We start from the raw sequence: 27,100 nt of genomic DNA on the forward strand, positions 1-27,100 counted from the left end.
AACACAACCTCTCAATGAAAAAAATACTGTGCACCCGCTAAATGCTAAACAAACAAACAAAAGTCTCCAGAAAGTGTACCTGGAGCTATGCGAGATTAAAAAGAAGTCAACAAACAAGTGCCAGATAAACATCTATCCTGTCTCGGCAGTGTCTCTTCCTTCCTGTCTTTGTGCCCGTACAAGCCATTGCATTTCCTGGAGCCACGGGTGCCCCTCCTTGGCACCCACCGCCTGCCCCACCAGTTATACTCAGGTCCCCTATCACCTGCCACCTCCTTCAGTCTCCCTCCCTATCTCTGTCTCTCTCTGTCACTTCCCCCACTCCCCTGCCTCTCTGTCTCTGTCTCTCTCTGAAACACACATTTTCTTTGCATTCTCAGGCCTCAAACATCAAGTCCACCCACTGCCCGGTTCCTTCCTTTCAAGAGCACCCTGAGTGGCCAGCACTGTGAGACATGGCTTCCACCACCAGCTTTCCCCTGGGATCCGTGTGGGCTCCTGTCCTTGCAAGAAAAGTGAAAGGCAGAAAAAAGATCAGTGAAAATATAATCTTAGGGAGTCTACTTAAGGGCCAGTACTACTCACGTCAATACACGTATGGACACATAACAGAAGGCCCAGCACATGGGTGGCCACCACTTTGCCCCTTCTGCCCTGACAGGCCAATTACATACCAACAAGCCAGGGACCTGACACATGAGCCCAGACACAAGAAGCCAGTGCACACGCCCAGTGAGCCAGAGCCCCTGTCCTCAGTCAGGAGACATGAGTGGTCCACAGGGACAGGGAGGAGCCCAGTGAAGAGAGAGTGCAAGGCAAGCCCAGTGCGGGAGGACCCAATACTCGTCAGGTGAACGTGCCATTGGAGCAGAGACCTTTTTCCAAAGATAAGAAGGCATTGAGCTCGGGAGAGTGAAACAGAAGAAATACAATGAGAGATGGCATCCATCTCAACACCAAACTAGATAAATGGGTGCTTTAAGGGTCCAGAAGTATTGTGGTATTTGTAGTATTTTAAGCTATAAGTGAAGGCCCATTTGTTTCTCCACCATGGGCCTCCACTCACAGCTTCTCTGGTACTCAATTATCACACAGTGTGGAGGTGAGACCAGGGAACTGATAAAATGCCTCAGGAGGAATTAGGCCCTGGCTGGTGTAGCTCAGTGGATTGAGCACCGGCAGTTTGGTTCCCAGTCAGGCACATGCCTGGGTTGCTGGCCAGGTCCCCAGAATGGGGCACACAAGAGGCAACCACACATTGATGCTTCTCCCCCTCTTTCTACCTCCTTTCCCCTCTTTCTAAAAGTAAATAAATAAAATCTTTTAAAAAATGCATCAGGAAGAATTAGTAAACTATGAAACTTCTAAGGAATCAGATCAGCTGTTTCATCCTCCCCAAATTACTGAATATTGCAGCAAATGTCTGAACACACAATGAAAGGGAGCCACCACCACCCACACTCCGGAGCCCCCCTCACCACCTGGTCCACCCCCACACCTGCAATTACACACTAACACATTTCCCAGAAAGTGTGAGTCCTGCACTTAGACTAATATTTTTAGGTGAATTCTTTATCACATGAACTTGAAAACTGATGATGTCAGTAAAGTCAAATAGCATACTATGAGCAATCCTGCAAAAAATTTCAACATTTGAAGAAACATCTTACCTCCTCATTTATTTGCAAATTTCTTTAGAACAAAGACCACATTTTGTGATTCTGATGATCATAATAAAAACAGAATATCAAAAAAACTCACTTATGGATAGGGAAATTGAGACCCAGAGAATGAATCATTCACCCTTGTTAAAAAAACTTTAGTCTGATTTGGAGGGGAAAAGAGAGATAGCACAGGTTAGTAGATATAATTTCCATAGAATGGTAAGAGATTAAAGAGCATAAAATGAGAAGCTTATTGTGAAGTATGGCAGATGATAACATGGTATGAACACACTGAAGAGCTTAGAAGTACATGGATGTTATGAAACATTGTGTAATTAATTTAGTTCACAGAAAGGGAGTTATTTAAGGAGTAACGTAAAATGCATACCAGCCAAGGTAGGCAGAATAATGCCCCTCCCCAAAATGTCCACATCTTAGTCCCAGGTCCTATGAATATGTGACGTTCCACAGCAAAGTGGAATTAATGCTGAAGATGATGCTGTGGGCGCTGACCAGCTAACCTCAAGTAGGGAGCTTGATCTAAGTGTTCTCACCACAAAAATGAGAGGTAATTATATGAGGGGATAGAGGAGTTCACTAGCCTGAGTGTCATGATTGTTTCCAGTGTATTCAAGGGTCAGATCACCAAGTTGTATGCCTGAAACAAGTACCATTCTTATTTCTCAGGTGCATCTGAATAAACCTGGGGGAAAGAAACAAAAGAAAAAGCAGCTGTAGCAGAGAAAGCCAGGGAGGCCTCGTCACATGTTAATATGTGTCTGTGTCTCCACCATGTGTGTGCATGCTTCCATCACAAGTTTATGCATGTGGGTGCTTCTGTCACACATGCCTGTTGTGCAAGCAAACCCCATTCATGTGTTTGTGCCTGCATATGTATGCCCCATCACATGTTCACACCTATGTATATCTCCATATGTGTGTGCATGTGCCTCCACTACATGCCTGGGCACACACTCATGTGCTTCTACCACATGTGTATGCATGTGTGTATGCCTCCATTATGTGTATGTTTGCCTGAGCTGTGTGTATGTATGCCCCATGTGTGCATGTGTTCTTGTGTGTGTGCCTCCATCATGTATTATGTCCCTGGCTCCACTGTGTGTGTGCATCACCTCCACCAATGTGTGCAACCCCACTCAAGTATGTGTGCTTCCATCCCATGTGCATATCTCATGTGTACATGCCTCCATCCATGTGCATACAGATGCCTGTGCACGTTTGCCTCTGCCTTTGTGTATATGCCTGCATGTGTGTATGCCTCCATCATGCATGTGTACATGTGCCTATGTGTGCACATGCATGTGATGGAAGAGGACACTGGTAACTGCAGGTGGATCAGAAGAGGAGAAGCACCAGGAGTTTAAGGACAAAGATGACAAGCACTGAGGAGGCCCTGGCAAACTCCACCAGCAGCTCTACACCCAGCCTGTCCACTGTGCAGGCCAGCCCAATGTCCCGCCTATCAGTCAGGATCAGTGGTTTTGAAGTGGCAAAGATTGTGGGAGATACTCATCTTCCCTTCTCTCTCCCCCTTCCAAAAGAGACTGCAGAACCACTGGCTCAAACAATAGATGAGCTTCCAGGCCAGGCAGCAGTTTGTAGAAGGACTAATGTGCAGATTAAAACCAGACACTGCTGAGTAGGGTGACTTTCACCTCTATCATCTGAAAATACTGATAACGGCCACAGTAACCCTCTCACTGTGCTTCGGCTCTCTCTCGACAGCCTTCACTGTGCTTCTTGGGGGCCAGGAGGATATGACAACGTCCACTTTCTGAGATCAGACACCACATCACAGGAATTCAGTGCTTCCACATTTATAGTTACATTGATTTGGAGATGATACTGACTTTAGAAGCTGAAAAACGTGGGCTGCTGTTTTCATACGTTAAAAATAGTTTAAGATTTACAGAAGTTTACTGAGGTTATGAAACAGCCCCTGACACAGTAAGCAGGGAACCGCCTGTGTAGCGTTCTTCAGGCTAGGATGGAGTGGAAGGAGCCTCAGGGGGGACGCTTCGAGCTGTGCACCCCTAGAGGGGCGTGGGCATTGAGGTCTGGGGGTGGGGAGCCGGAGGCTAGGAGGGCAGGGGACCGAAGGATGCGAGCAGTTCTGCACCAGTATGGGATTCACACACTGGGGGGCGCTGCTGGTACCGGACGCTGTGTCAGTCCACTTCCACTCTCAGAACAGCCCTCATCAGCCACTCACCCAGACTCTCCGGAGGGCTGCTGCAAGTTAGGCCGCATCTTACATGATGGTAAAAAGGATAGTGAATAATCACAGTAAAATGCTACCGATACGATGCCGTTGGTTTGGAGCCAGTGTCAGGAACATTACTGCAAATCCTACAGATATTAAATGGTAACAAGTGAAAAATATGCGCAACCTCATGTCAGTAAGTTCAATGACTCAGATGAGGGGAACGCATTCCTGAGAATCATAAACTGCCAAGGCTTACTCAAGTATAAATCTAACTTACATTTTAAAATGCTGTTTTTCCCCAAAAACAGACTGTGAAAATAAAAATTCTTATTCCAATATGTGGCCACCGCTTAACACAATTTTTGGACTGTCTGCTGGATTTGAAATTATCTTCAGGCCCAGTTTATGAGCAACGTAAGAAAACTACTTTTACTGTTTTATGATCGCACCTGGTAAACGAGATCCTTATTACATTTCCCACTTTCAAGCTGGGATTTCCAAAAAATGTTTGAAAACAACCCAATTTTGACACGTGTAACACCGCCAGTTTACAGTGTCCTCGGTAACTCTGTTTTTCAGAACATAATCCTGGCTTTGCTTTTCCTCCTATGGAAATGTACACCCTAAATGAAAATCAGACATTTTAGAATAATAAAACTGTTTGTAAGTGGAAAAAAATACATGAGATGAATAAAATATGGTCATGCACAGATATTATTTAGATGATAAGCTTGAAACAAATGTGGTTAAAAATCACTGTAAATCCCCCATTTTACCAGCATTCACTTTATCCATCTTTGGAATAACACACACTCTCTCTTTAGAATTGTTATATCACTTTTAATGACGTCAGATGCATTGAAGAAATACTAGTAATGACAATTAAGAAGGATGAACATTGGTACAGAGATTTGTGTACTCGTCAACCAAACTAAGAATCAGGCGTCGCCAACTCTACTACCTGAGCCCACCCTCTGCCTCCCAACCCCACTCCACTCCTGGCCTGGGGAACGCCATGCTGAATTTTGGGCTTTTATCCCCATGTCCCAAAATACATGATTATAGTCAGACATGTGTGGTTGGGCTTACATGTGCTTTGTGAAAACAGTTTCACACTGTGCGTAGTCTCAGGGGATTATGTTCTCATTCAACACTGTGATCCTTAGATCAACACTTGCACATACTTGTGTGTGTCTCATTCATTTTTGCTGCTTTGTAAATCCATTGGGTAGACATACCAGTCCCTGTCTATGTACTCAGGTTGTCCCACTTTGGCAGCACAACCTTGCCTGTGTCCCCAGGTGCACATATGTACAAGCTTCCTCAGGACAGCAGCTTTCAGACTGGAGAGGAGATCACATGCTGGAGCTTGTCTGCAATGCAGATTCTGTCAAAGATTCGGGGTCAGTGGCTATAGGGTTGGACCCAGAAACCTTCATTTTAACAGACTTGCAAGGTCTCAAGATACCACATTTTAACAAACCATTTCTGACTATACCCCTAGTATTCACTGGAGCAGAAGCACACACACATCCAGACTCACAACATTTGCAAATTTGCTGTATTATTTTATATCCAAACCAATTGTATATATAAACGTTCTGACAGCTTATATGCTTGACAGAGCTTCTCACAATCAAATGCTTCTGAGATGGTAGGTACTTCATTTTGGCCTTAATGTTCATTTGCTTATATATATATATATATATATAATTTTTTTTAGAGAGGGAGAGAAACATCAATGTGAACTACTGGGGACCTGGCCTGCAACTCAGGTGTGTGCCCTGACTGGGAATCCAACCAGCAATCTTTGGTTTGCAGGCCAGCGCTCAATCCACTGAGCCACACCAGGCAAGGCTCATTTTCTTAATTTCTATATTTATTGGCTATTCAGCTCTTTAGTGACATATCTACTCTCATCTATCTCATTCTCCTAGAGATGTGAATTTCATTGTTTACTATCCTGAATATTAATCTTTTGTGTATTATATATGTTGCAACTATAATTTATGGTTTACCATTTCACCCTAAGGTGTCCTATAATAAACTTGATAAATCTTGATTCCTATAAACTTAGGAATCAAGATTTCAAATCCCTCAAAACGCTCTGGGATGGTCTGGATTAGAACTGTACTGAATCTACTTGCCAACGTGAGCGACCTGACATTTTACCATATTGGCTTTTCATATTCTTACATATGATGGTCTCTCATTTTGTCTTTTAATGTCTTTGTTAAAGTGTTACTATATTCCCATGGGTAATTTCAAGTGTTTTTTCTCTTTGACAGGTGTTCCCCAACAGGTACCTTATATTTTTGTGACTAGCATTAAATGGGAACTTTTCAGATACTGAGTGGCGTAGTTTGATGAGTCTAAAATTTAAGAAAACTAGCTCTGGCCAGGTAGCCCAGTTGGTTAAAGCGTCATCTGGGTACACCAAGGTTGTAGGTTTGATCCCCAGTCACAGCACATACAAGAATCAACTAACAAATGCATAAATAATTATAAAACAAACCACTGTTTCTCTACTCAATCTCTCCTCTCACCCCTTCTTCTCCCTCTCCCCCTCTCCTTCTCTCTCAAAAAAATAAAAAACTATAAGATATATATTAAAAAGTCAATCCTCCCCCCAAGTTCTTATTTAGATTTCACACACTCCTTACAGTAACTACTTTTAATCACTTTTTTCTTCCCAAGGTATTTTTCTTTTTTATGATTACCCTAGAAATTTATATACATGTGTATATGTGTATGTGTGTATATATAAATGATGGATTTAAAAAGGACTAAAATGAATCATTATTTTACTCCCCCAGCCATACACCCATGAGAACTTTGACCTGCAACTCAGCAGCCCCTCCCCACTCCCAACACATATACCCAAAGGATGGGGACATAACCGAAGCTTGAATACCAGACCCTTTTCAGAAGACAAGGGTCACACCCTGGCCAGATAGCTCAGCTGGTTAGAGCGTCATCCCAATATGCTAAGGTTGTAGGTTCCATCCCCTGTCAGGGCACATGCAAGAGCCAACCAGTGAAGGCATAAATGGAACAACAAATTGATGTCTCTCTCTCTCAAATCAATATGTAAGTTTTTTTGAAAAAAGAAGCCAAGGATCTGTTGTCCAGGAAGATCCAGTGCTAATGGCTCTTAACATAAACAAACAGCTGATTTCCAGGGTCCACCATTTAAAGTTTCCCCCACCAACACTGCTGCATACATGTTCCCCCCAAACCCTTAAAAACTCTCAGTCTAGTCCAATGAGTAAGATAGATTTGAGAGGGACTATCAGGTCTCCCATCTCTTTGACTGGTGCCTTCGTGATCAGTCGTCTTTTCCTTGCTCCAAACAACAAAATAAGCCATTAACTCCAGACAGTTTTACATGGCTGTGTGCTGGGATATTTGTCCACTTTGAAGCTACGCCTCCATGGCTTGTTCTCCTTACGGTACCTTATGAAGCTTCATCAGAAAAGGCGTTTGTTCTGTCTGTGAAATATGCCATTGGTACTTTAATAGGTATTGCATTGAATCTGTAAATTGCTTTGGGTAGTATGGACATTCTGATGATGTTAATTCTTCCAATCCATGAACACGTATATGTTTCCATTTGTTTGTGTCTTCCTTGATTTCTTTCTTCAGTGTTGTGTAGTTTTCAGCATACAGTTCTTTAACCTCCTTGGTTAGGTTTATTCCCAGATGCCCATCGGTAAATGACTGGATCAAAAAGCTATGGTACATTTACACAATGGAATTCTATGCTGCAGAAAGGAAGAAGGAACTCCTACCCTTTGCAACATCATGGATGGAACTGGAAAGCATTATGCTGAGTGAAATAAGCCAGGCAGTGAAAGACAAATACCATATGATATCACCATTAACAGGAATCTAAGCAACAGAACAAACAAGCAAGCAAAATATGACCAATAACACTTGAATACGGAACAGGCTGACAGGGTCCAGAGGGGAGAGGGGAGAGAATCATAGGGAAAAGGGGATGGACTCACATGAATATAAAGAACACATGGACAATAACTAAGGTGGGGGGCGGAAATGGGAGGGAGGTGGGGAGCACTGGGGGGACAGGGCTGTGAATATAAGACAGAAAACTGTACCTGAACAAGAATTAAATAAAAATAAAAAATTTTAAAAATCAAAAAAAAAGGCATACTGGTGAAAACTGTTTATCCCACATAATCTGCATTTCACACCTTCTTGAAAGGCAGTTTGCTGAGCACACACTTCTGGTTCTTTTCTCTTAGCATATCTGCATTCTTCTCACTCAGATGAAGCGATTGGAGACTGGCTTTCTCAGTTCTAGTTCCAAAATTTCAGGGGAGGATCTTGAAATGTCCAGTTTGGGTTGGACGGAGTATAAAATAACCACTCACTAAGAACCCATGAGGGTGAGGGGCAGATGTGACACCCAGTGTGACAGGAAGTGTTTGTGTCCTGTTGGTGACAAATGCCTGGCAGACAGGAAGTAAACACATTTAGCTAAGGTAACTCAAACCCAATGTTCCTAAGTGGTGCTTAAACTTTCCTAACACATTGCCATTTCCTTTAGGGAAAAGTCCTCATACATTCTAGGTTGTACTCAAAACATCTTCTGGGTAACTAAGGAATGCCTGACATCAAAGCTGTGTGCTCCCAGTAACAGCATTTTCTACCATGCACCTGAATTGTGGAATAAACAGCCCTGCCTTCCAGCAAGAACTTCCTAGTCTCTTTCCAAGTCAGACTCGAGGCCATGCTCTTCCTCCACCACACTGCCACCAGCACACCCTGCAGCGATGTCTCCTACCTGCATGACTCCTAGTGACCTCTCGGTGCATCCCCACAAGTCAGCGAGCACACCTGGAGCAAACCTGCCCTCACCCAGGCTGCTGCATGACTTGGGCCCCACCGCTCACCCCACCTCGCCAGGTGTCCTCCCCTCGCTCTATACAACGCCGTGCTCTACGTGCGCATCCCCTTGCTCCTCCCCTGCAGTCCCCAACATCCTTGCCAACCTTCAATGCTTCAGACTGACTTCATCTCTTTATAGAGATGCCTGGCGCAAACGATCTAATGCTGCTCCCTTGTTGCTCTCTCCCCCAGCCCACAAGTCACAAATGGGTATCACCTGCCAATCACCTAGACTCTTATTAGAGCTCCAAAGATCCGCTTACTGTATTTTATTTTTGACCAGAAGCTGCTTAAAATGTTTTACTGGAATTATTTTTAAATTATGCAATACTTTTTATCTAATTTCACTTTTAGCTTCTTCACTCCATAATATGGACTAAATATGTTACATATAACAATTGAGGTATTCTCAATTTTTGGAATAATCTAACTTCTAACTTATTGAGAAAACAGTACCAATGGATAGGAGACACACATCTTAGTGGCATTTTGATGACACTATAGCAATACCAATCTTGCCTTCTTGATTCTTCATACCAATATGTGGACTTTTCAATGTAACTGAAGATGTAATCACAAAATTTCAACAATCACGTTTTTTAAGAGTAAGGAGAGGTAAGTAGTGGGGCACTTCTGCCAATGCCTGTGCAATGAGGGCCGGCAGGCAGGAATACCGCGTCGTGTGTGAACACCTCATGCAGTTCCTGCGACGGGCAGTGATTCGCACACGTGTGTGAGGACAGACGGAGGGCGGGCAGCCGCCCCAGATCCTGATTCACACTCCCCATAGAAAATAGGGTCAACTTTCTTTAACTGCAATTTTTAAAACTTTCAAACAAGCTTACCTGCTATAGTAACAACAAGCATCTTATTGGATGCTGGGGAACTTTGAGAAATGCCTGCATTACTTCAAATCATTAACTTCTTTCAGAAATTTTTGGGATGAGAATGCAGGAATGGAGAAGATTATGTATCACTTAATACTAACCTAACAGACAGATAGGAAATATAACACAACTGATCTTTTAAGTCTAAAATTAAAATTTTTCAACGGAGTAATACCATAATTAGAAATCTGTACAATTTCTACTTCATTGTGATGTTCAGTAGCTATTAACAAAGTTGCATGAAAGCAATACATTTTTAAAAAGTAAAATAATTTTAAAAAGTAAAATAATAATAAAAGACACCCCTAAAAACAAAACTTTTTACAATAGTAATTATGGAACATGGACTTTTAATGAATTTCATATTGGAATGAAGACACAGAACACTTAAAAACAATTACATCAATACAATAAAAACACTTGCTTCTATACAACACTTACAAATGCATACTTTGTCCCAAAGAAACTTGTTTTTCACACATTTAAGCAACAAATAATTTTACATAGGATTCTTCAGGTTGCAAAATATGTACAGAACCTCTGACTCCACAGAAACTGATGTGCAGTGGTCGAAAGAGTGCTGCTTTGTCCAACAGTGTATCTCGTATGAAATTCTCTATCAACACACAGTTTTCAGTAACCACCATTCCCTTTCCATTATTAAATGAAATTCTGGACATGTCAGCATATGGGACAGAACAATTCCCATTTCAAAACACTATTTCAGATGAAATCACTTGTGGCTGATCACATGACAAGTTTAGCCACACACACACATACATGCATGCAAACTCACACATGTGCACACACACACTACCCCCCAGTCTCCTTCATGACTTCTGAAATCACCAGCTCTACAACCAGAGCAGCTGAAGGGATCCCATCAAGGACACGCAGCAGCCAGCAGGAGCAGGTCCTGTGCCTGGGAACCCGGCTCCAGCACTGTGGGGCCTTGCGCCCTTCAAGGAGATGAGTGAGGCTGGCCCTTCCGCTTAGCAAATTGAGCAGCTGCCGACCATGAAGGGCGCTGGTCTGTGCAGAATTAAATGGCAATCACGAATACGTATTTAAAAGCTTCAAAATTTTCTATCTGGCAGAGATCTGGTTCTTCAGGTTGATTTAGCTATTTATATACATTTTTCAATGTCCCTAACAGTGATTCTAAGACACCCAAACATTCAAATTAAAACACAAGAGGACCCGAGAGTGTGGTTAGGCAAATCAACATTGAGAGCTCACCACGCTCAGGCCTTTGGGGTGTGGTGCCGTGGAGAAGGTGTGACCACCAGATATCCTGCCATAAGACCACTCAGGAGAGCACGGCTGGACCCTGGTGCTCAGGCTCACAGTGACAAGCTGACTTTGTCCTCAGTGTGCTCAGGGCAAATGGCACACTTTAAAAATACAACCAATTCTTGAGTTTTAAAAATTAAGTCACTCTAAAACTTTTCTTGTTTGTCCCTTAGTTAGCAACCTCAACTCTGATTCTTCCTGGTCCCTCTTCCCTGCCAGGCTCTGTAAATCATTTCAGAATCACCAATGCTTCAGGGCTCAAGTCTCAAAGATTAGCTACTGTAGGACCTGGGCCTTAGGCGCTCCACCCAAGGGCAGCCTGCACACTGTCCCACTGTGCTGCACCGCACCAAACGGCGCTCTAGCCCATGTCACTACAAAACAGGAGACACAAGGAATGGGGTCACCTATGGTCATTCCCAACATTACCCTCTTGTATCTCTCCAAGGGGCCAATCTCCAAGTGGACATATTCAAGGACTAAAATTATGAGGAGCAATACACTGAGATGTCTCTTTATCAAAACTATAACTCAACAATAACACTAACTCACAAACGTCAGACACAGTAACTGCTAAGAAGGCAAGAGTGACGGGCCCAGCAGTGGGAGGGTTGGCACTGAGAGGTGTTCCGGCAGCATAGACCGGAGCATCTTGTCACCTGTAAACTATGGCTATAGCTGCCACCCTGCTGGCTAATGGAAGCGCCTTTGTCTTCAGGATACATTTGCTGTTTGTCTTTCTTGCCTTCTGAACTGAATTCAGTATTCCAGCTAAAAGCCAAAGTGCTTAGTTAGCTAGGCACAGTGAGACTCCCAAGTTTTCCAGACATTTATTTTTGAGGTAGTGCTCATTTATTTGCATTGCTGGCTCTCAAATACCACCAAGGAACTGAACCCATGTAGAAATATGCAAACCAAAGGTGTAGAAAATAAATAAGGTTTTGTCTTCAGGTAGCAGAGCCTTCTTAAAAAGGTCAAGTCACATTCAATGGATAAATCATTTGAAACTTCTAAAAACTGTTTATAACCATAGCTATAAACTAAAGTGCTTTAAATTTTTGCTTACGATCTGAAATTGGTGATTAGAATCATTATATTTTAGAATTTGCTAATATGAGACCTCAGGATATTGAAATGATTTTCTATAAAAACAACAGAAACCTTTTCTTTTCAAAACAAACTCTCTGAATGTTGCAAACTCAACATTTCATGCTATTTTTTTACTTCTAAGATCCAGGTTAATTTCACAGAACTGTAACAGAATAAAGAGCTGAAGCTAAATTATACAACAGCGCTTGCTACAACTTCATAAGGAAGTAAACATAAAATTTTTTTACAATCCTGCCATTTATCAGCCAAGGCAAACACAGCCCTGCAGTCTCCCCAGGACAAGGTAGATATGTAGGATTATTCCAGAAATGCCACAGACTTATGCTCACAGTAATACACAGGTTCACATTGAACTCACACAAGTGTGATGCCCTCCTGACATCTGTCAAATGCCATGTGCTACAGGGAGGGGCTCCGTTCCCACTGACCAGAGGATGCCAGCACAGACAAGACGGATAAAAAACAAAACCACAGTTCTGTACATTTCATGCAAGCTGGGTACAATGTGAAAAGGACATATACAAATCACCCTTCTCAGGGTCCAGCTCTCACAAAAATGGCTGATCACTATGAGAAAGTCTGCTCCAGTCACAGGTCCATGGCAAATAGTGGCAGCACCTTATTTTTCTTGTAACAGCGCAGGGATGTTGATGTTCCAGCCTATGGCTTGCCTGTCAAACCCACAGGTGAACAAATTGCATGTGGGATGGTCCTCACTCCACGCCGAGCAGCACACCATTCTTCTGTGGCCCTATTACCAACACACAAACCAGAATTAGTGTATTATTCCTCAAGCATAAAAGCTATAAAACCTCAGCCAAATTAACAACTACACCACTCAAAGCAACCAAATGAAGAGGAAAACAATTAATAGGCAGGATTAGTCAAAGTGAGCCCAAAACACTGAGTAGGACAATAGGCTCTCAGGAATGTGCTGGTGGAAAGGCCATGACAAATGAATGAGGTCAGACACAAGAACCCAGTGAGATGCACAACAAAATCATTTACGATTCTTTTTAAGAAAATGAGGAAGATTACAGTCAGACAAAAATAAATAACTAAAAATAATCAACTTAAAATGTTTTAATGAATAAATGAGGCTAGGTAAATTTGGGAATAAACTCAATGAAATTCACTCAAAGACCTCAAATACATTTTAACAAATAATTGGTTCAGGTGTTAAAGCAGCTAGGAAAACACATTTGGTGCCAAGTAAAAAAAGAAAAAAATAAATGGCCTTTCAAGTAGATTCCTGCTAGCTTTAAAGATTCCAGTTCAATACCAGAATGTTGAAAAAAATTACTGTAAAACGTGTGTGAAGTTTACAGTGTACTATGTTTGGTGTATGCACACACACACAGATGCAAGCAATGCCTTAGAAGAGTCGTACATTGCTCTAATAAATAAGTGGCTGTTACTACATCCTACAATAAAGTACCTGAAGCAGGATTAGGAACAGCTGACAGAAATTTAGTAAGTGAAAGAACAGCACAGAAGTCCCCTCTGGAAAACATTCACATATGAATATTGCTAGCTATATGTTTTAGAGAGAACTAGACAGGCCACACAATGAAAGGACTGCGAGTAAGGAGCCCACAGAACAAAGGGTTTGGGAAGGGATCTTCTATACTTCTTTGTTTGGAACCCAAGAAGAGAATGAACAAGCATTCATTAGCTGGCAGGAAAAATCGAGTCTCTGGAAAGAACTAGTTGAAGATGACAAACTCAAGGCATTCACTGTACTAACCATAAAATCAGGTTCCAACTACCTGGATGAGGGAAGAGACCAGGCAGCACCTACAAGGGTGGGTGCAATCCAGAAGCTAAGTCCTCACTGAGCTGGAAGCCCACACTAGGTCAATCATCCTTTCATCTGTACACTCCCAGAATGCATGCGGACATGACCCAAAAAACCTCTATGCACACGCACACTCTGAAACCACTCTGCCCTCCTGGAGTCGCAGGCCCATGTTGAAAGCTCCACACTCCTGTGCAGACCCTGTGCCCTGGCCACAGATGGACCTCTCACTGTGCGCTACGCCATGGTCCTCTCCGCCCAAAGGGCGCCTGCTCAGTCCACCCTTTGGAAAACGTCACTTACACGCTCCCCGAAGTTAAAACAATTCCATTATCAAAAGCTCCTGCTGCTCTAGTGACCAAGTTCAACTGAGTTTCGTTGTCTCTTTATAAATCTGTCAGCTGGAAGAAGTTGAGACGACATGAAACAGGGATGTCTAGCTGCAGTTCTGTGACACTGAAAACCATATGACTTATCTGAAGAAGTGTTACAAGTTGAGAATGAAATGTTATTCATTAATAATAAAAATAAGTCTTTTCAGACTCACATTAGGAGGATATAAACCCAAGCACAACAGATTTCTACAATTCAAACAGGTTTGAATATTAACAGATAATTAAAAATGAAGTTGTGTTCAGAATGAGCCCCAAGAACTGCTGAGAACTCCCAGTTTTTTGCGGGGAAATATTCTGAAAGTAACGAAGCTACACACACACCCACTTGTATTTGAGAATACTAGCTTTCCACATTGCAGAGCAATTTTATGTACTGCACAGGTGCAGCGAAAAATAAAGAACCCTACTGTGTAGGACAGGCATTTGGAGGATACATCAGCGATGCTCAGCAGTTACCAAAGAAAATCCCAGACATGCAACCACAGCTTTGCTAGGGGCTGGGAGCCTCTCTATGGTTATGCTAAATCTGAGTAGTGCTTCTGTGACATGCATTCATAATTAAGAAGCTCAGTAACTGACTTCAAACAGCACACAAAGGAGCCACACAGGGAAGAATCAGCCATGTCTGAAGCACAGGGAGCTTTCAGAAAGTTGGTGCCACTTAGACTTGCTGCTCTATTGGCAGCAAATCCCACTTGACCGTCTTCCTAAGTCTGTGGTTCCTGAGCCCCAACACCCACCATGGCCAGCCTGCAGCTCACAGATGCACTTTGAGGCTCTGCCCAAAAAAGACATGGGGTAACTAGACCAAGGCTCATGGGTACCCACTATGTTGCAGCTATGGTGGTGGAATGCCAGCGTGCACAGACACACTAACTGCAGCATCAGAAAATGAGTTCCTTAAGAAAGAATGAGGTATCACAGTGACACACAGAAAAGGCTGAAAAAAGCAAAGGAGAATGACTGTGTGGTGGGACTCAGGCACAAAACTGAAAAAAGGCCACCTCACCAAGCTGGGGGCGGGCGGGGCGGAGGCAGGGCTGGCTCTTGTTACTGCAGCTACATTCATTTCCCCCACAGAAGGAACCAGTGTGCCACTCACTCAGGGATTCTCCCTCAAACTTGAAATCACCCAGAGAACAAATCAAGACAGAGGTTCCCTGGCGCCCCTCAGAGACCAAGTCAGCAGGTCTGAGCTGGTACTGCAGCCCAGGTAACTGTGACAGGTTGTGCAAACACCTCATTATATACTGAATCAACACCTCCGCACTGCACCATCTAGGCTGAATGTAGGGAGCAGTCCTAACAACCAAGATGGTCACATCTACAATGGAGTCTGTCCTGGCAACCCAAAACGGAAAGGGGTTCCTGGCTGGGACTGGAGGGTCCCTTCTTAACAAGCTACCACAATCCATGATCACCAATCCTGCCTGACCATGCAAACTCTTGTCATTTAATATACTTCCAATTTGTTTAAGTTCAACTGCAAATACGTAAACTGTGCTTTCCAGGACAGTGGCCACTACCCCACATGCAAATGAGCTCCTGAAACATGGCTGGTGACACTGAGGAACTGAATACTCCATTTCCTTTTAGTTAAAAGTAACAACTACTACTCAGTTCAAGAATTAGGAAACATTTTTAAAGTTAAATTCTAGGAACCCTAAATACAGATCAAATATTTGCAATGAAAATCTAGCATCCAAAGTTAATAAGAAAACAAGAGTGTCAAATTCACTAATACTTTTATACTAATGACATGTCCAAATGATATTATTTTGGATATATCTTGTAAAATGTATTGTTAACATAATTTTTTAAGTGGCTATTAGAAAGCTGAAACACATGTGTGACTCGCAATGTCATTTCCATGAGTTGCGGATGACCTTGCAGACGTGAGGCCCTCCGTGAACACACACTGCCTGCAGTTACCTGCCGACTGCTGCGGGGGAGCCGTGCCAGCCGCACTCCGGACATATCAAATAACCTTACTTGTCGGTTGTCATGGGGGAGGGCGATGATTTTTTGGCCAACACATACATTGATCCTGCAAAGAGACAAAGTGGGTTCCATATAAAACAGTGACAGCATCGGTTTCTGAGTTTACAGATTATGATGCAGTAGAGTATTCCACACTACGCATACTTCACAGCAAACATTACAGCAAACTCCAAGTATATTCCCTGCCTATAGCTTTAGGATACAGAGACCAAGTTATTTACACACAACTCACATGTACAGCATGGTCACTAAAACAGAAACACTATGACACTGAGCCATAACTGCCTCACTCTTATTCTCAAAGCCCACTACACCAACCTGATTCTGCACTGAAGTTTCAGTGTTTATGGACAATGAATTTGCATTGGAGGATCAATAACAAATATTCTCCCAGAAGTCAGAACCACTTTCCCAAGGCTCATGGACAAGACACTGCAGTACAACCAACCCTTTCCAGTCAAGTAAACATCTAAGCAATGAGTAGCTTCCTTCACCTGTTGATAGCGGAGTCCGTCCGAATGGTCGCAATGGGAGATCTCATGTTCTTCAAATCCCAGACCTTCACGGTGCGGTCGTCACTGCCTGAAACGACGTTATCTCCCACGGTAAACACAGCAGAGGTCACGGTGCTATGAGTAAAGGGAAAGGTCAGAACCTCATCTAGTGTACAGCATGGTGACTAGTTCATACTGTACCATGTACTTGAAATTTGCTAGGAGAGTGGATCTTAAGTGCTCTCACCACACAAACAGAACAGGTAACCATGGGAGGTGAGGGATCATTTCACTGGATGTATATACTAAACATCACACTGTACACCTTAACTATAATCAATTTTCACTTGCCAACTATACCTCAATAAGAAGGAAAAAATTTTAAAAAGAAGAAGAAATGGTCATGAAAATAATCTAACCATTCCTGACAACTCTGGCCCTAAATAACAGCCTCCCTGAATATTTAAGAGCCATATTATTTTCAGAGGCATAAAAATTAACTACAAATAAATAACATACATTTTACATATATAGCCTTATTATTTCTCACAACAATTCCAAACTACTTTTATTCCACTTAAGAATCTAAAACAAGAGACAAACTTCTCAGGTTTAGAATACCCAGGTCCATCCCAGACTCAGACCTAAAGCTGCTTCACCGGCATTAATTCCTGAGTCCCTGCCAGGTGGGCCTCACCCTGGTCGTCACTGCCGGCGTGCAGGTGACCTGTCTGTGGAGTATCCTGTGGACCTGGGATAAGCAGCCTCCCTGCCTCTGCCCAGCTGCTTCTGTCCCCTCCCCAGGTGCTACATCGCCCAATGTCAGCCATTATGCTACACCAAGGAAAACGGGGGAAACCTGGAGCATCAGTCCCGAGACCCATCTGAAGTCTCTATTTATAAAACAACACAAGGGCTTGTGTTACTCCTCATCCAGCCAAAGGTCACAGCAAGGTTTAAAGAATTCAACTGTCAACAGAGCTCTGGGAATAGCTCATAACACCAGGCTGCTCTGCAGATTCTAGCTTTTAGAAGATTTGGGCCAAGTTAAATTTCAGTTAACATTCTGCTAAATTAATGGAAAAAATCTCCACAAAAGACCGTCGAACCCTATGTTAATGAAATGCTGAAAGACATTAGGTTTTTAATAAATCACAGTCCTGACAGGTATTGTGGGCCATCAAAGGAAAAAAGCTGGCACAGAGGCAGTCATCTGACGGCACCCTCCACTCGGGTCCCACGGGGAGCGGGGCCGCCACGGCCGCACACTGGAAAAGCTCCGACTCTGCCAGACTCCAGCAGACTCATTTATCTTGTCGCCGCGAGCAGCCGAGCATGTGCTTCCAGCTGACAGCGTGGTACCTCCTCGCCGCACACCACTGCCCGATCTGGAACATTCCGCTCCCTCTGAGGGTCTCAATCAACGGAAAGACTGTAATGCTAGCACTCCTCATTAGGACTAACAGCTGTCTTCCCAGTCACACAGAGACACAAAAGTGTTTTGCATAACAATCTGCTGGAATTTCATGGCTAAGAAAAAAAATATATGATGTGGAAAATGCTGGCCCATGAAATGCTGCAGCAGGGCGTTTTCCTGGCTCTGCGTCAGAAACTGACTGCAGCGCACCCATTTCTTATTGTAAGGTGTAGTTTCCTGCAAAACAAAGTCATCCTTCTACATCTGAAGAGCAGGCCAGAGAGCAAGCACTACACTCCAGGAACAGAAAAGGCAGGGCACCCTTCCCTAGAACACAGGCTGCTTCTCCTCAGGTCCACGGAGCCATATGTGAAAAGCATATTGAGGAGCAACCAGTGTGGCCCTCTCGACGGCCATCCGCCTGTTACAGTGCACTGCAGTGTTCATGTAAAGGCACAGGTGTAACACCTGTGTGCCCAGCAGAGGCTGATGTGGCAAATGAACTATGGCACTTTCCCACCAGCAGAGGCAGAGTTCTCACGCCCCTGCACAGGAGACCCGCACATGCCACTCGACCCTGTCGAGGCCACAGCCTCTGTATCCAAAGGCATCAGAGGTCACCACATTCCTCTACAAGTTGTCCCTACTTTCCAGACTATTTTAGAACTAGGCATCGTAACATATGACACCATCTGCAGGAGACAGAGCAGGGTCCTGGGGAATATGCCCTCCTGGGCCTTTCCTACCACACGTGCTTGGCAGAATTTAAGGCACTCAAGCAGCCTGTACTATATGACCTCAGAAGACCAGGAAACTTCATCTCCAAATAAATTCATTTCTAAATATTCCTTGATAGCTAACTCCCCCCCAAAAAGATCACAAACATTCAAAGGAAGAATCAAAGTTATATTACACATGACTCTTTTTCAGGATTAAAAATTCCACTGTTCCCTTGAAAAAAATGATGTTAAGGCATGTTCCTGACTGGTGTGGCTCAGTTGGTTGACCACAGTCCCACAAAGTGAAGGGTTACTAGTTCAACTTCCAGTCAGAGAACATACTTGGGTTACAGACTCAGTCCCCAGTTAGGGTGTGTGCCAGAGGCAACTGACTGATGTTTCTCTCCCTCTCTTGTCTCTCTCCCTTCCCCTCTCTAAAAACATACAGATAGCCCTGGCTGGTGTGGCTCAGTGGATTGAGTGCCGGCCTGTCAACCAAAAGGTCACCAGTTCGATTCCCAGCCAGGACACATGCCTAAGTTGCAGGCTAGGTCTCTTGGTGGAATGTAAGAGGCAAACACACATTGACGTTTCTCTCCCTCTCTTTCTCCCTCCCTTACACTCTCTCTAAAATAAATAAGTAAAAATATTTTTTAAAAAACAATAAAAATAAAAATATATAGATAAAACAACTTTTAAGGAAAAAACAGATGTTAAGGCTCCTTACTGTGCCAGCTACTCGGTACTCTCACTTGGCTGCTCTCCTCTCTTCATCTCCCTCTTCAGGACAACTGAAAGGTTTCCTTTCTAAATTACTGAACTACCAAACTATCCATTCAACAAGGATTTCTGAGCACTGCTATGTGCCAGACCCTTCTTTGTGTGCTGGAGAGAACCCCCAACAAAGACCGGGTAAAACCATTCCGGGTAATGTTTACATTCTAGTGGAAAAGATGGCAGCGGTCCTGGCTTTAATGAAACGTGCTACAGTTTTAGAACATGCAGCCTAGTGGCTGGAATGTGCTGCTAATAGTTCTCTCGGAAACCCCCTGCAGTCACCAGCTTTACCACTGGCCAGAGAGGGCTCTGAAAGTGGTTTTAAGAGCAGGACAAAACAGTATGTTCGGTTAACCTGGCTAAATCCTCCTCCTTAGCATTCTATTAATTAAGAACCCTTTTCCACAAATTATTCAAGATGATAGTGCCACACAACCTGATTTAAAATTACTACAGAGAAGTTAAAATGAGTAAGATTTATACGCTGATTTCCCACTAGTAATATCAAAGTCAAGACACTGACTTTCTTTCTCTGAAAACTGTGGTCCTTGTTTTGTTCTTACTGAACAATGTAACAGCCCCAACTTTAAGTGTGAATATTTGTAATGACTACAATAATTATACAGAAACCCGAGAGGAATGTATACCATTTAAATTACATAAGGAATAATCTCTCTGGTTTTAATCACTTGACTTTCCATTCCCATATTCTCTGAGTCCCAAACTTTGCCTGTTACATACTCATCAACTAACAGCAGCCAATGTCTCAACATCACCATAATGTGAGTCTGTGTACAGAAACTGGGAAAGAACTTCGAAGGTTTTATTTTTTTTAAGCTTTCAAAAGGAAAAACCTTTTATATCAGCTTTGAAGGAAATGTGATTCAGACAAGTCCTATTCATCAGAATAGTTAGAAAATAAAAGTCAGAAATATATAAGGAACTGCAAATGTTTCATTCTCCAATATACTAGATTAGCCAAAAACTGCAAAGTTGAAGGAAGGTCACTATTGCTTTCATTGGTAAGAAAGACATCACAGGGAGCCACACGCCCAGCTCTGGGTGTTTAGTGACCCCTCCCAGGAGAATCTTTCCCTTACTGGTAATAAAGGAAGTGTTGCTCAGACTGGAGTATGGAGTGACCACCTAACACTGCACTAGAGGAGCCAAAGGCTCTTATAGCCCGAGACTGTGGGCCAATGTGCTTCAAAACCGTATGTGAGCACACCCACCAGAAGTGACACAGGTTACACAAAACATGACACATGCAAATAAGTGTATATGTGTATGAGTGTGCCCACTAGAGTGGTGTGGGCTACAAGGAGCATGACACATGTACAGATAGGTATATACATGTGTAAGGATGCCCATCAGAAGTGACATGGGCTATACGAATTGGGATGTATATGCAGATTATGTACATCCATGTGGGCATGCCCATCAGAAGTGGTACCAGCTCCTCAGAACATGACACGTGTACAGATAGGTATATATATGTATGTATAAAATAACCATAACTAATCTCCACTGATACAGAAGTGACTCTGCTACTTCAGCAACTACACTCAGAAACAACCATTTTTCAAATCAAATATGACTTGCTCACTGAAACAGACTAAAAGGGGTGGAACCATGTGGCCCCAGGAAGCATCCTTGGGTTCCACACATAAGCAGGGAGGTGACTACAAGTAAAATTTCACTTTAAAAACTTCAGAATTAGTCACTATCACAGCCCCTCAACACTTCGCATTTCCTTGTTCCTGAACCACTCAGCTGCCTGAGTGGTGACTGCCTGGTTTTCTCCTAGCTCATGTGTGATGCACACACTATGCACACTGGGCATCTGAGGACTGACTTCAAGGAGCCCCGCGTGGTGGTGAGGATGCCTGCAGCCCCCCCGGGTGGCCGAGAGGGAGTGAGCACAGACCAGACCAGATGACACAGCACCCTGGGCTCCCTGATGCAGGCCTCAGCGCACAGAGCGTGAGCACCACTACCCTTCCAAAGACAAGCCCCGCCTCTGGCAGCTGCTCGCCTCCCCACTCTGCTCACTTCACATCACTGCTCAGCGGTTTCTGCCAACACGTGGAACCTGGTCCAAACACAGCTCATGTCTGTCTTCACAAGTCTGTAACAATGTAGTTTGCAAGTTTTTCATCTGTCAATAACCTGACAATTTTTTTCTAGGTTATTTCAATGAAAGAGAAGCAACTTGGATAGAGCTCCTGACAAAGCTGAGGAGAGTGATTTAATCGTACTAATTTCCCTGAAGACCTTATTTTACTAGGTACTGATCAGCCCTTCTTAAATGAGAAATTTTTAAAAGGTAAATGGAGAAATATTATCAACCCACCTCTTACTTTACAAGCTATATTCTGATCTGGAAACAACTTACAAAAGTATCAAGAGGGGACTGATTAAGTAAATTACTATACATCCAAACTACAAGCTTCTTAGAAGTAGAGTTGGTTCCAAGGTGCTGACATGGAAGCACCTCAAGCCCTCTCTCAGTAAAATACAGTAAGGTTTGCAAAATGGCCCCATTTACAGAAAATCACCACTGTGTCCACATATACGAGGTGCAAACACATACTCCAGCAGTTGAAGCTACACAATATACTTACTAACATCTCTATGAGAAGACAAACATCCACTAATTAATATGAAGTAAACTTCCAAAAACAGCCCTTACACAACCACTGAGGTCGGGTCACACTCGGCCAGTGCTGCTGCTGTTCCTCTTCTCTGTGAACCTGGGTGGCATGTTCACACTAACAAAGCTGAGAAAATAGGAAACGGGGCCGTACACTGGAGTTTGCACTATCAAGCTGAGTCCTTGGTTTTATGATAAACTTCGATACCAACCATTGCCAGGGATTGTATATCTCTAAACTTTTTCAAATAAAATTATTCCAATCTATCCTTTTTAAAAAAGATAAAACCAGATTCTGAGGCACCATGGGTAAAGGAACATGAAGCTGAGAGAGGCTTTAGGTTCCATATAGTTTTGAGGCCACAGCAATCCTACAAGTCCTTTTCTTTCCCAGACAGCAATTTCTACCCCCACGCCACAGGGACTTCTGGGGCCACCCTACCAGAAACTTCAAAGAACAATATCTTCTCCTCCCCCAGGCAAGGGTTTGAAACCAATCACTAAGAGTAATGGATTTACAAACCGAGCCCAGTCAGTCTACCAGAATTTCTAATCAGTTAGAAATTATAATGATTAAAGTTATGCCACTTTTCTTATGTGTTTATTGCCAAATACCCAGGGGAGACATTTAGTACTAAACTCGAAACCTCCAAGGCAGCGTGCTGACAGACCACTGCCCACCTCCACCTCGGGCCCACACACGCCTGACTCACTCACCAAGTACAGAACTCAATACGGTGAAAATCACCACCACCACAAAACACACTCTTATCAAAGAGAATGTTGTCAAAACACACTCTTTTTTAAAAGCACACAAAAACCTTAACACCACAATACAGAATTCAAAGTACATGACCTACACTTTAGTATTTAGTACTTCTCCCCTGATATTTGGTAATAAAGCATATGAAAATGTCATAACTTTAAAGCAACCACTGTAATTTTTTAAATATTTTATTTATTTATCTTTAGAGGGGAAGGGAAGGAGAGAGGGAGAGAAATATCAATGTATGGTTGCCTCTGCCGAGGACACACAATGTATCGTGTGTGCCCTGTCAGGAACTGGCCCGCAACCCAGGCATGTGCCCTGACTGGGAATCGAACCGCGATCCTCTGGTTCGCAGGCCCGTGCTCAATCCACTGAGCTACACCAGCCAGGGCTTCCACTGTAATTTTTTAACTAATTTTTTAAAAACATTTTCTTGTTAGATGTGGGGTTTTGCTTTCTTTAGAAGAAATTGTTGAACTTCACATGGACAGGGAGTAAAGTTACAAGCATATGGAAAAAATAAAACCAAAAAAGAAATTACTTTCTTTTCTGAAATTTTAAAATTCTCAGATATTTTATCTGCGCTGAGCTAATTTCAGATTTTTTTCAATGTCCGAGTTTATTCACACTTGTAAATATCATCAGTTGGGTACAGAACTAGAGTCATCATCGGCCGCCCATGGGGGAAACTTAATGACCCGGTGACAGCCTCAACCGTCAGTCCCTTTTTACAGTAACTGAAACAAACCAAACTAGACGGGGGGGGGGGGGGGGGGGGGGGGGNTTCCCTACACGGTGCTCTTCCGATCTGGGGGGAAGGAGAGCAGACATTCTGCCACGTGCCCCGCAGGGAAGGCACGGGTGCCGGGAGGCACGACCTGGGTCCGCCTAGGAGAAAACACACTCAGCGGGCGCATCTCCCGTTCCTTTCAAAGGGCAGTTCCCGGGTTTAACCTAAAAGTAAGTTTTATTACAGTAAGAGGATAAATCTGAATATGGGCTGGACACCAGGGTTGTTAGAGAATTTGTTTAAATGTTCTTAGCTGGACAGTGGTGCTATGGTTATTTAGGAGGATGTCCTTATTCTGAAAAGATCTACCTGAGGTGAAAGGGCGAAGTGTGATGACAAGGACACTTTCTTTCCAAGGGTGCGGCCAAAGAAAGTGCTGTTCAGAGAATACAGTGTACATTCCGATACAATAATGTGTACACGCATCCATAGAGAGAGCAGTGTGTGTGCTGTGTCTTCACATGATACATGTGAACCCCTATTTGTAGAGACAGAAGTGCATCTTGCTATATAGTCATACAATATATGTGAACACATATCTAGGGAAATGCACATACGATGTACTCATGATACATGTGTACATACAGCTATAGACAAAGTGCACGTGCTGTATATCCATGTGTACAATATGTATCTAGAGACAGAAGTATAAGTGTGTTCTACTCATACACATGTGCACAAATTCAAAGACACAGAATTACACATGCACTATGCATTCTTATGATACATGTTTATGGGTACCTACAGGCAGAAGTGCATGTGTGTGCTGTGTATCATACAATACACATGTACACATATACAGGCAGACAAGTGTGGTGAAATAAAAACAACTGCGCTTCTAAAAGAAGGACCACTGGGTTTGCTGCACTCTTTTTTCCAACTTTTACATAAGCCTGAAACTTTTCACAATAAAAACTTGGAGAAAAGACGTGCAGGCTCCAAGGTAGAGTTGTACGAGGGTCTGTTCGCCTTCCCATATGGTCCGCATGGTAACCACCCAGACAGCTGCATCTGCTTTCTGGACCCAGTGACCTCAACCTAAAAGCAGACAATGAAGAACTCTTGCTCCACCCACAGCCCCACCCTTCCCAGTGTGCTCATGTGGGCTGGCCTGGTTAGCAGCTTTCCCTACACAACCTCCAGAGCCATCAAAAGAACCTGACTCACAAGGACATGGAGAACATGTAGGCCCAGCTCAGCCCCCAGCACTGTATGAACCCCTAAGAATCGGGCATTTTCTGTTTCGGGGCTATGCCTATCCTAGTTGGTAAAGAACTGCCTCCCTTATCAGAATAAAATAAGTTCTCACATGGATGCTCTCAGAACAGAGTCAGTGGTATGCTAAAATCTCGGACGTGCTGGCTGCTGCTTACTCCAAACACTTAAATGCACCTCAGGTACAAGGTGCAACCTGTTCTCCCATGTCAAGCTCCTTATATAACTCTGTCCCAGTTCCCTTTTGTATACTTTATGAATTATAAACATTAGCCCTGGCTGGTGTGGCTCAGTGGATTGAGTGCCAATCTGCGAACCACAGGGTTGCCAGTTCAATTCCCAGTTAGGGCACACGCCTGGGTTATAGGCCAGGTCCCCAGTTGGGGGCATGTAAGAGGCAACTACATATCGATGTTTCCCTCTCTTTCTCCCTCTCTTCTACTCTCTCTAAAAATACTAAATAAATAAAATCTTTTTTTATTATAAACATTAAATCTAAAATTTAGTATGTAACATTGCAAAGATAAAACAGACTTATCTGCTACATCACATGGTGGAGGAAGTGAAATATATATTCTGGAGCAGCTGGATGAACAAAATTTCATTCATAAAAAAGTATTTACTGCACTGGCTGGTGAGGCTCAGTGGATTGAGTGCTGGCCTGTGAACTAAAAGGTCACCAGTTCAATTCCTGGTCAGGGCACACGCATAGGTTGCTGGCTGGGTCCCCCGTCAGGGCCCGTGGGAGAGGCAGCTAACAGGTGTTTCTCTCCCTCCCTGCCCCTCTCTCTGGGAATGAACAGATAAAATCTTTTTCTAGAAAAGTATTTCCTGAACACTACTGCATACATCAGGAGGTACAACTGGACAGGAGTCCTTATTGTGGTCTGCATGGAGCACAGCAGCAGGGTGGGGAGGTTCATGGGCTGAGTAACTGGAAAGATGATCATGTGATATATTGGGAAGGGTCAGACTGGGAGAATAAGAAGTCTGTGGAAAGAAGAAAGTTCTGTGAAGATATGGTTACTCCTGAGCTGCCCACAACACACACCCAGACAGAGAAGGGTGAGAGTCAGTGTGCATCAGAGCACCGAGATCTAGTATCTTCTCCTGGAACAGTCCCTGCAAATACACGTAATACCACAACTAGGTGAAAAGCCCCCAATGTGAGGACTTGGGAGTGGCTGTGAACAGTCCCAGTGTGATCCCCTCACACTGCCAATGCTGGCAACTTCCGTTTCCTCTCTGACCTCCTCTTCCACTGTCCCATTCTGTCCCCATCCAATTTTCTTGAGAGAACTTTAGTGACTTCTCTCAGTCTTCTAACTTCTTTGAAATCTCCAAAATGGAGTTAAATGTTTAGGGAAAGAGTAGCCATTTTGGAAGACATTGGAGTTCAAAATTAATACTGAAAATTAAGGTACGAATGAAGTTTTCATATTCACCCACAAAACCTTTATCGTGAACAGTTAAAAAGAGACATTTGAATGACTGCAACTCACTCCGTATGGCCCTGAAAAACATTCACAGAGTGGATGGACGGGTCCCTGAAATCCCACAGACGGAAGGTTGTGTCACGAGAGGAGGTCACCACGAGCCGCTGGGTGGGGTGTGTGCAACAGTGAGTGAGTTCCTGGTCATGCCCTACAATACAACCAAAACCAACAAAAGTGTAAGGTCACCCACATGCAGACACAGTTACAGTGAAGCTCTCTTAATAACACCAGAATCAAAACTCAGTCTTCATGTTCTCCACTGCTAATGTCCACTGTAAAAGTAAGCACAAGGAAACAATAAATAGCACGTGTGGTCACAGGGAGACTAGTTTCCCCTCAGGAGCTGGAGGTCCTTTCACTTGTACATTTAAAGGAGCATGACACTGAGTGTGAGTGTGAGTGTGAGTGTGAGTGTGAGTGTGACCTACTTCCTGACCCTGACAGTTAAAAGGTCTGGCAAATCTCTTTAACAGGCTCATTCACT

The 27,100-nt window shown here is 43.4% G+C and overlaps 1 protein-coding gene across 6 annotated transcripts in view; it reads right to left on the minus strand.

Moving 5' to 3' along the window:
* Positions 1 to 10,019: 10,019 nt before the first annotated feature.
* WDR37 (WD repeat domain 37) overlaps positions 10,020 to 27,100 on the minus strand; it is a 69,726-nt gene continuing 52,645 nt past the window's right edge. For all 6 annotated transcript variants that reach the window (XM_037031971.1, XM_037031969.1, XM_037031974.1 and 3 more), the window contains exons 11-14: positions 26,623 to 26,764; positions 16,781 to 16,915; positions 16,218 to 16,332; positions 10,020 to 12,843 (exon numbers count right to left, since the gene is read on the minus strand). In XM_037031971.1, coding sequence (XP_036887866.1) covers positions 12,712 to 12,843; positions 16,218 to 16,332; positions 16,781 to 16,915; positions 26,623 to 26,764 — 524 coding nt within the window. In that variant the 3' untranslated portion in view covers positions 10,020 to 12,711. The remainder of the gene's footprint in view (positions 12,844 to 16,217; positions 16,333 to 16,780; positions 16,916 to 26,622; positions 26,765 to 27,100) is intronic.

The sequence above is a fragment of the Sturnira hondurensis genome, unplaced genomic scaffold (genome assembly GCF_014824575.4).
Source record: "Sturnira hondurensis isolate 20B ecotype Veracruz unplaced genomic scaffold, ASM1482457v3 Scaffold0021214, whole genome shotgun sequence".
In the NCBI taxonomy this organism is placed as follows: domain Eukaryota; kingdom Metazoa; phylum Chordata; class Mammalia; order Chiroptera; family Phyllostomidae; genus Sturnira; species Sturnira hondurensis.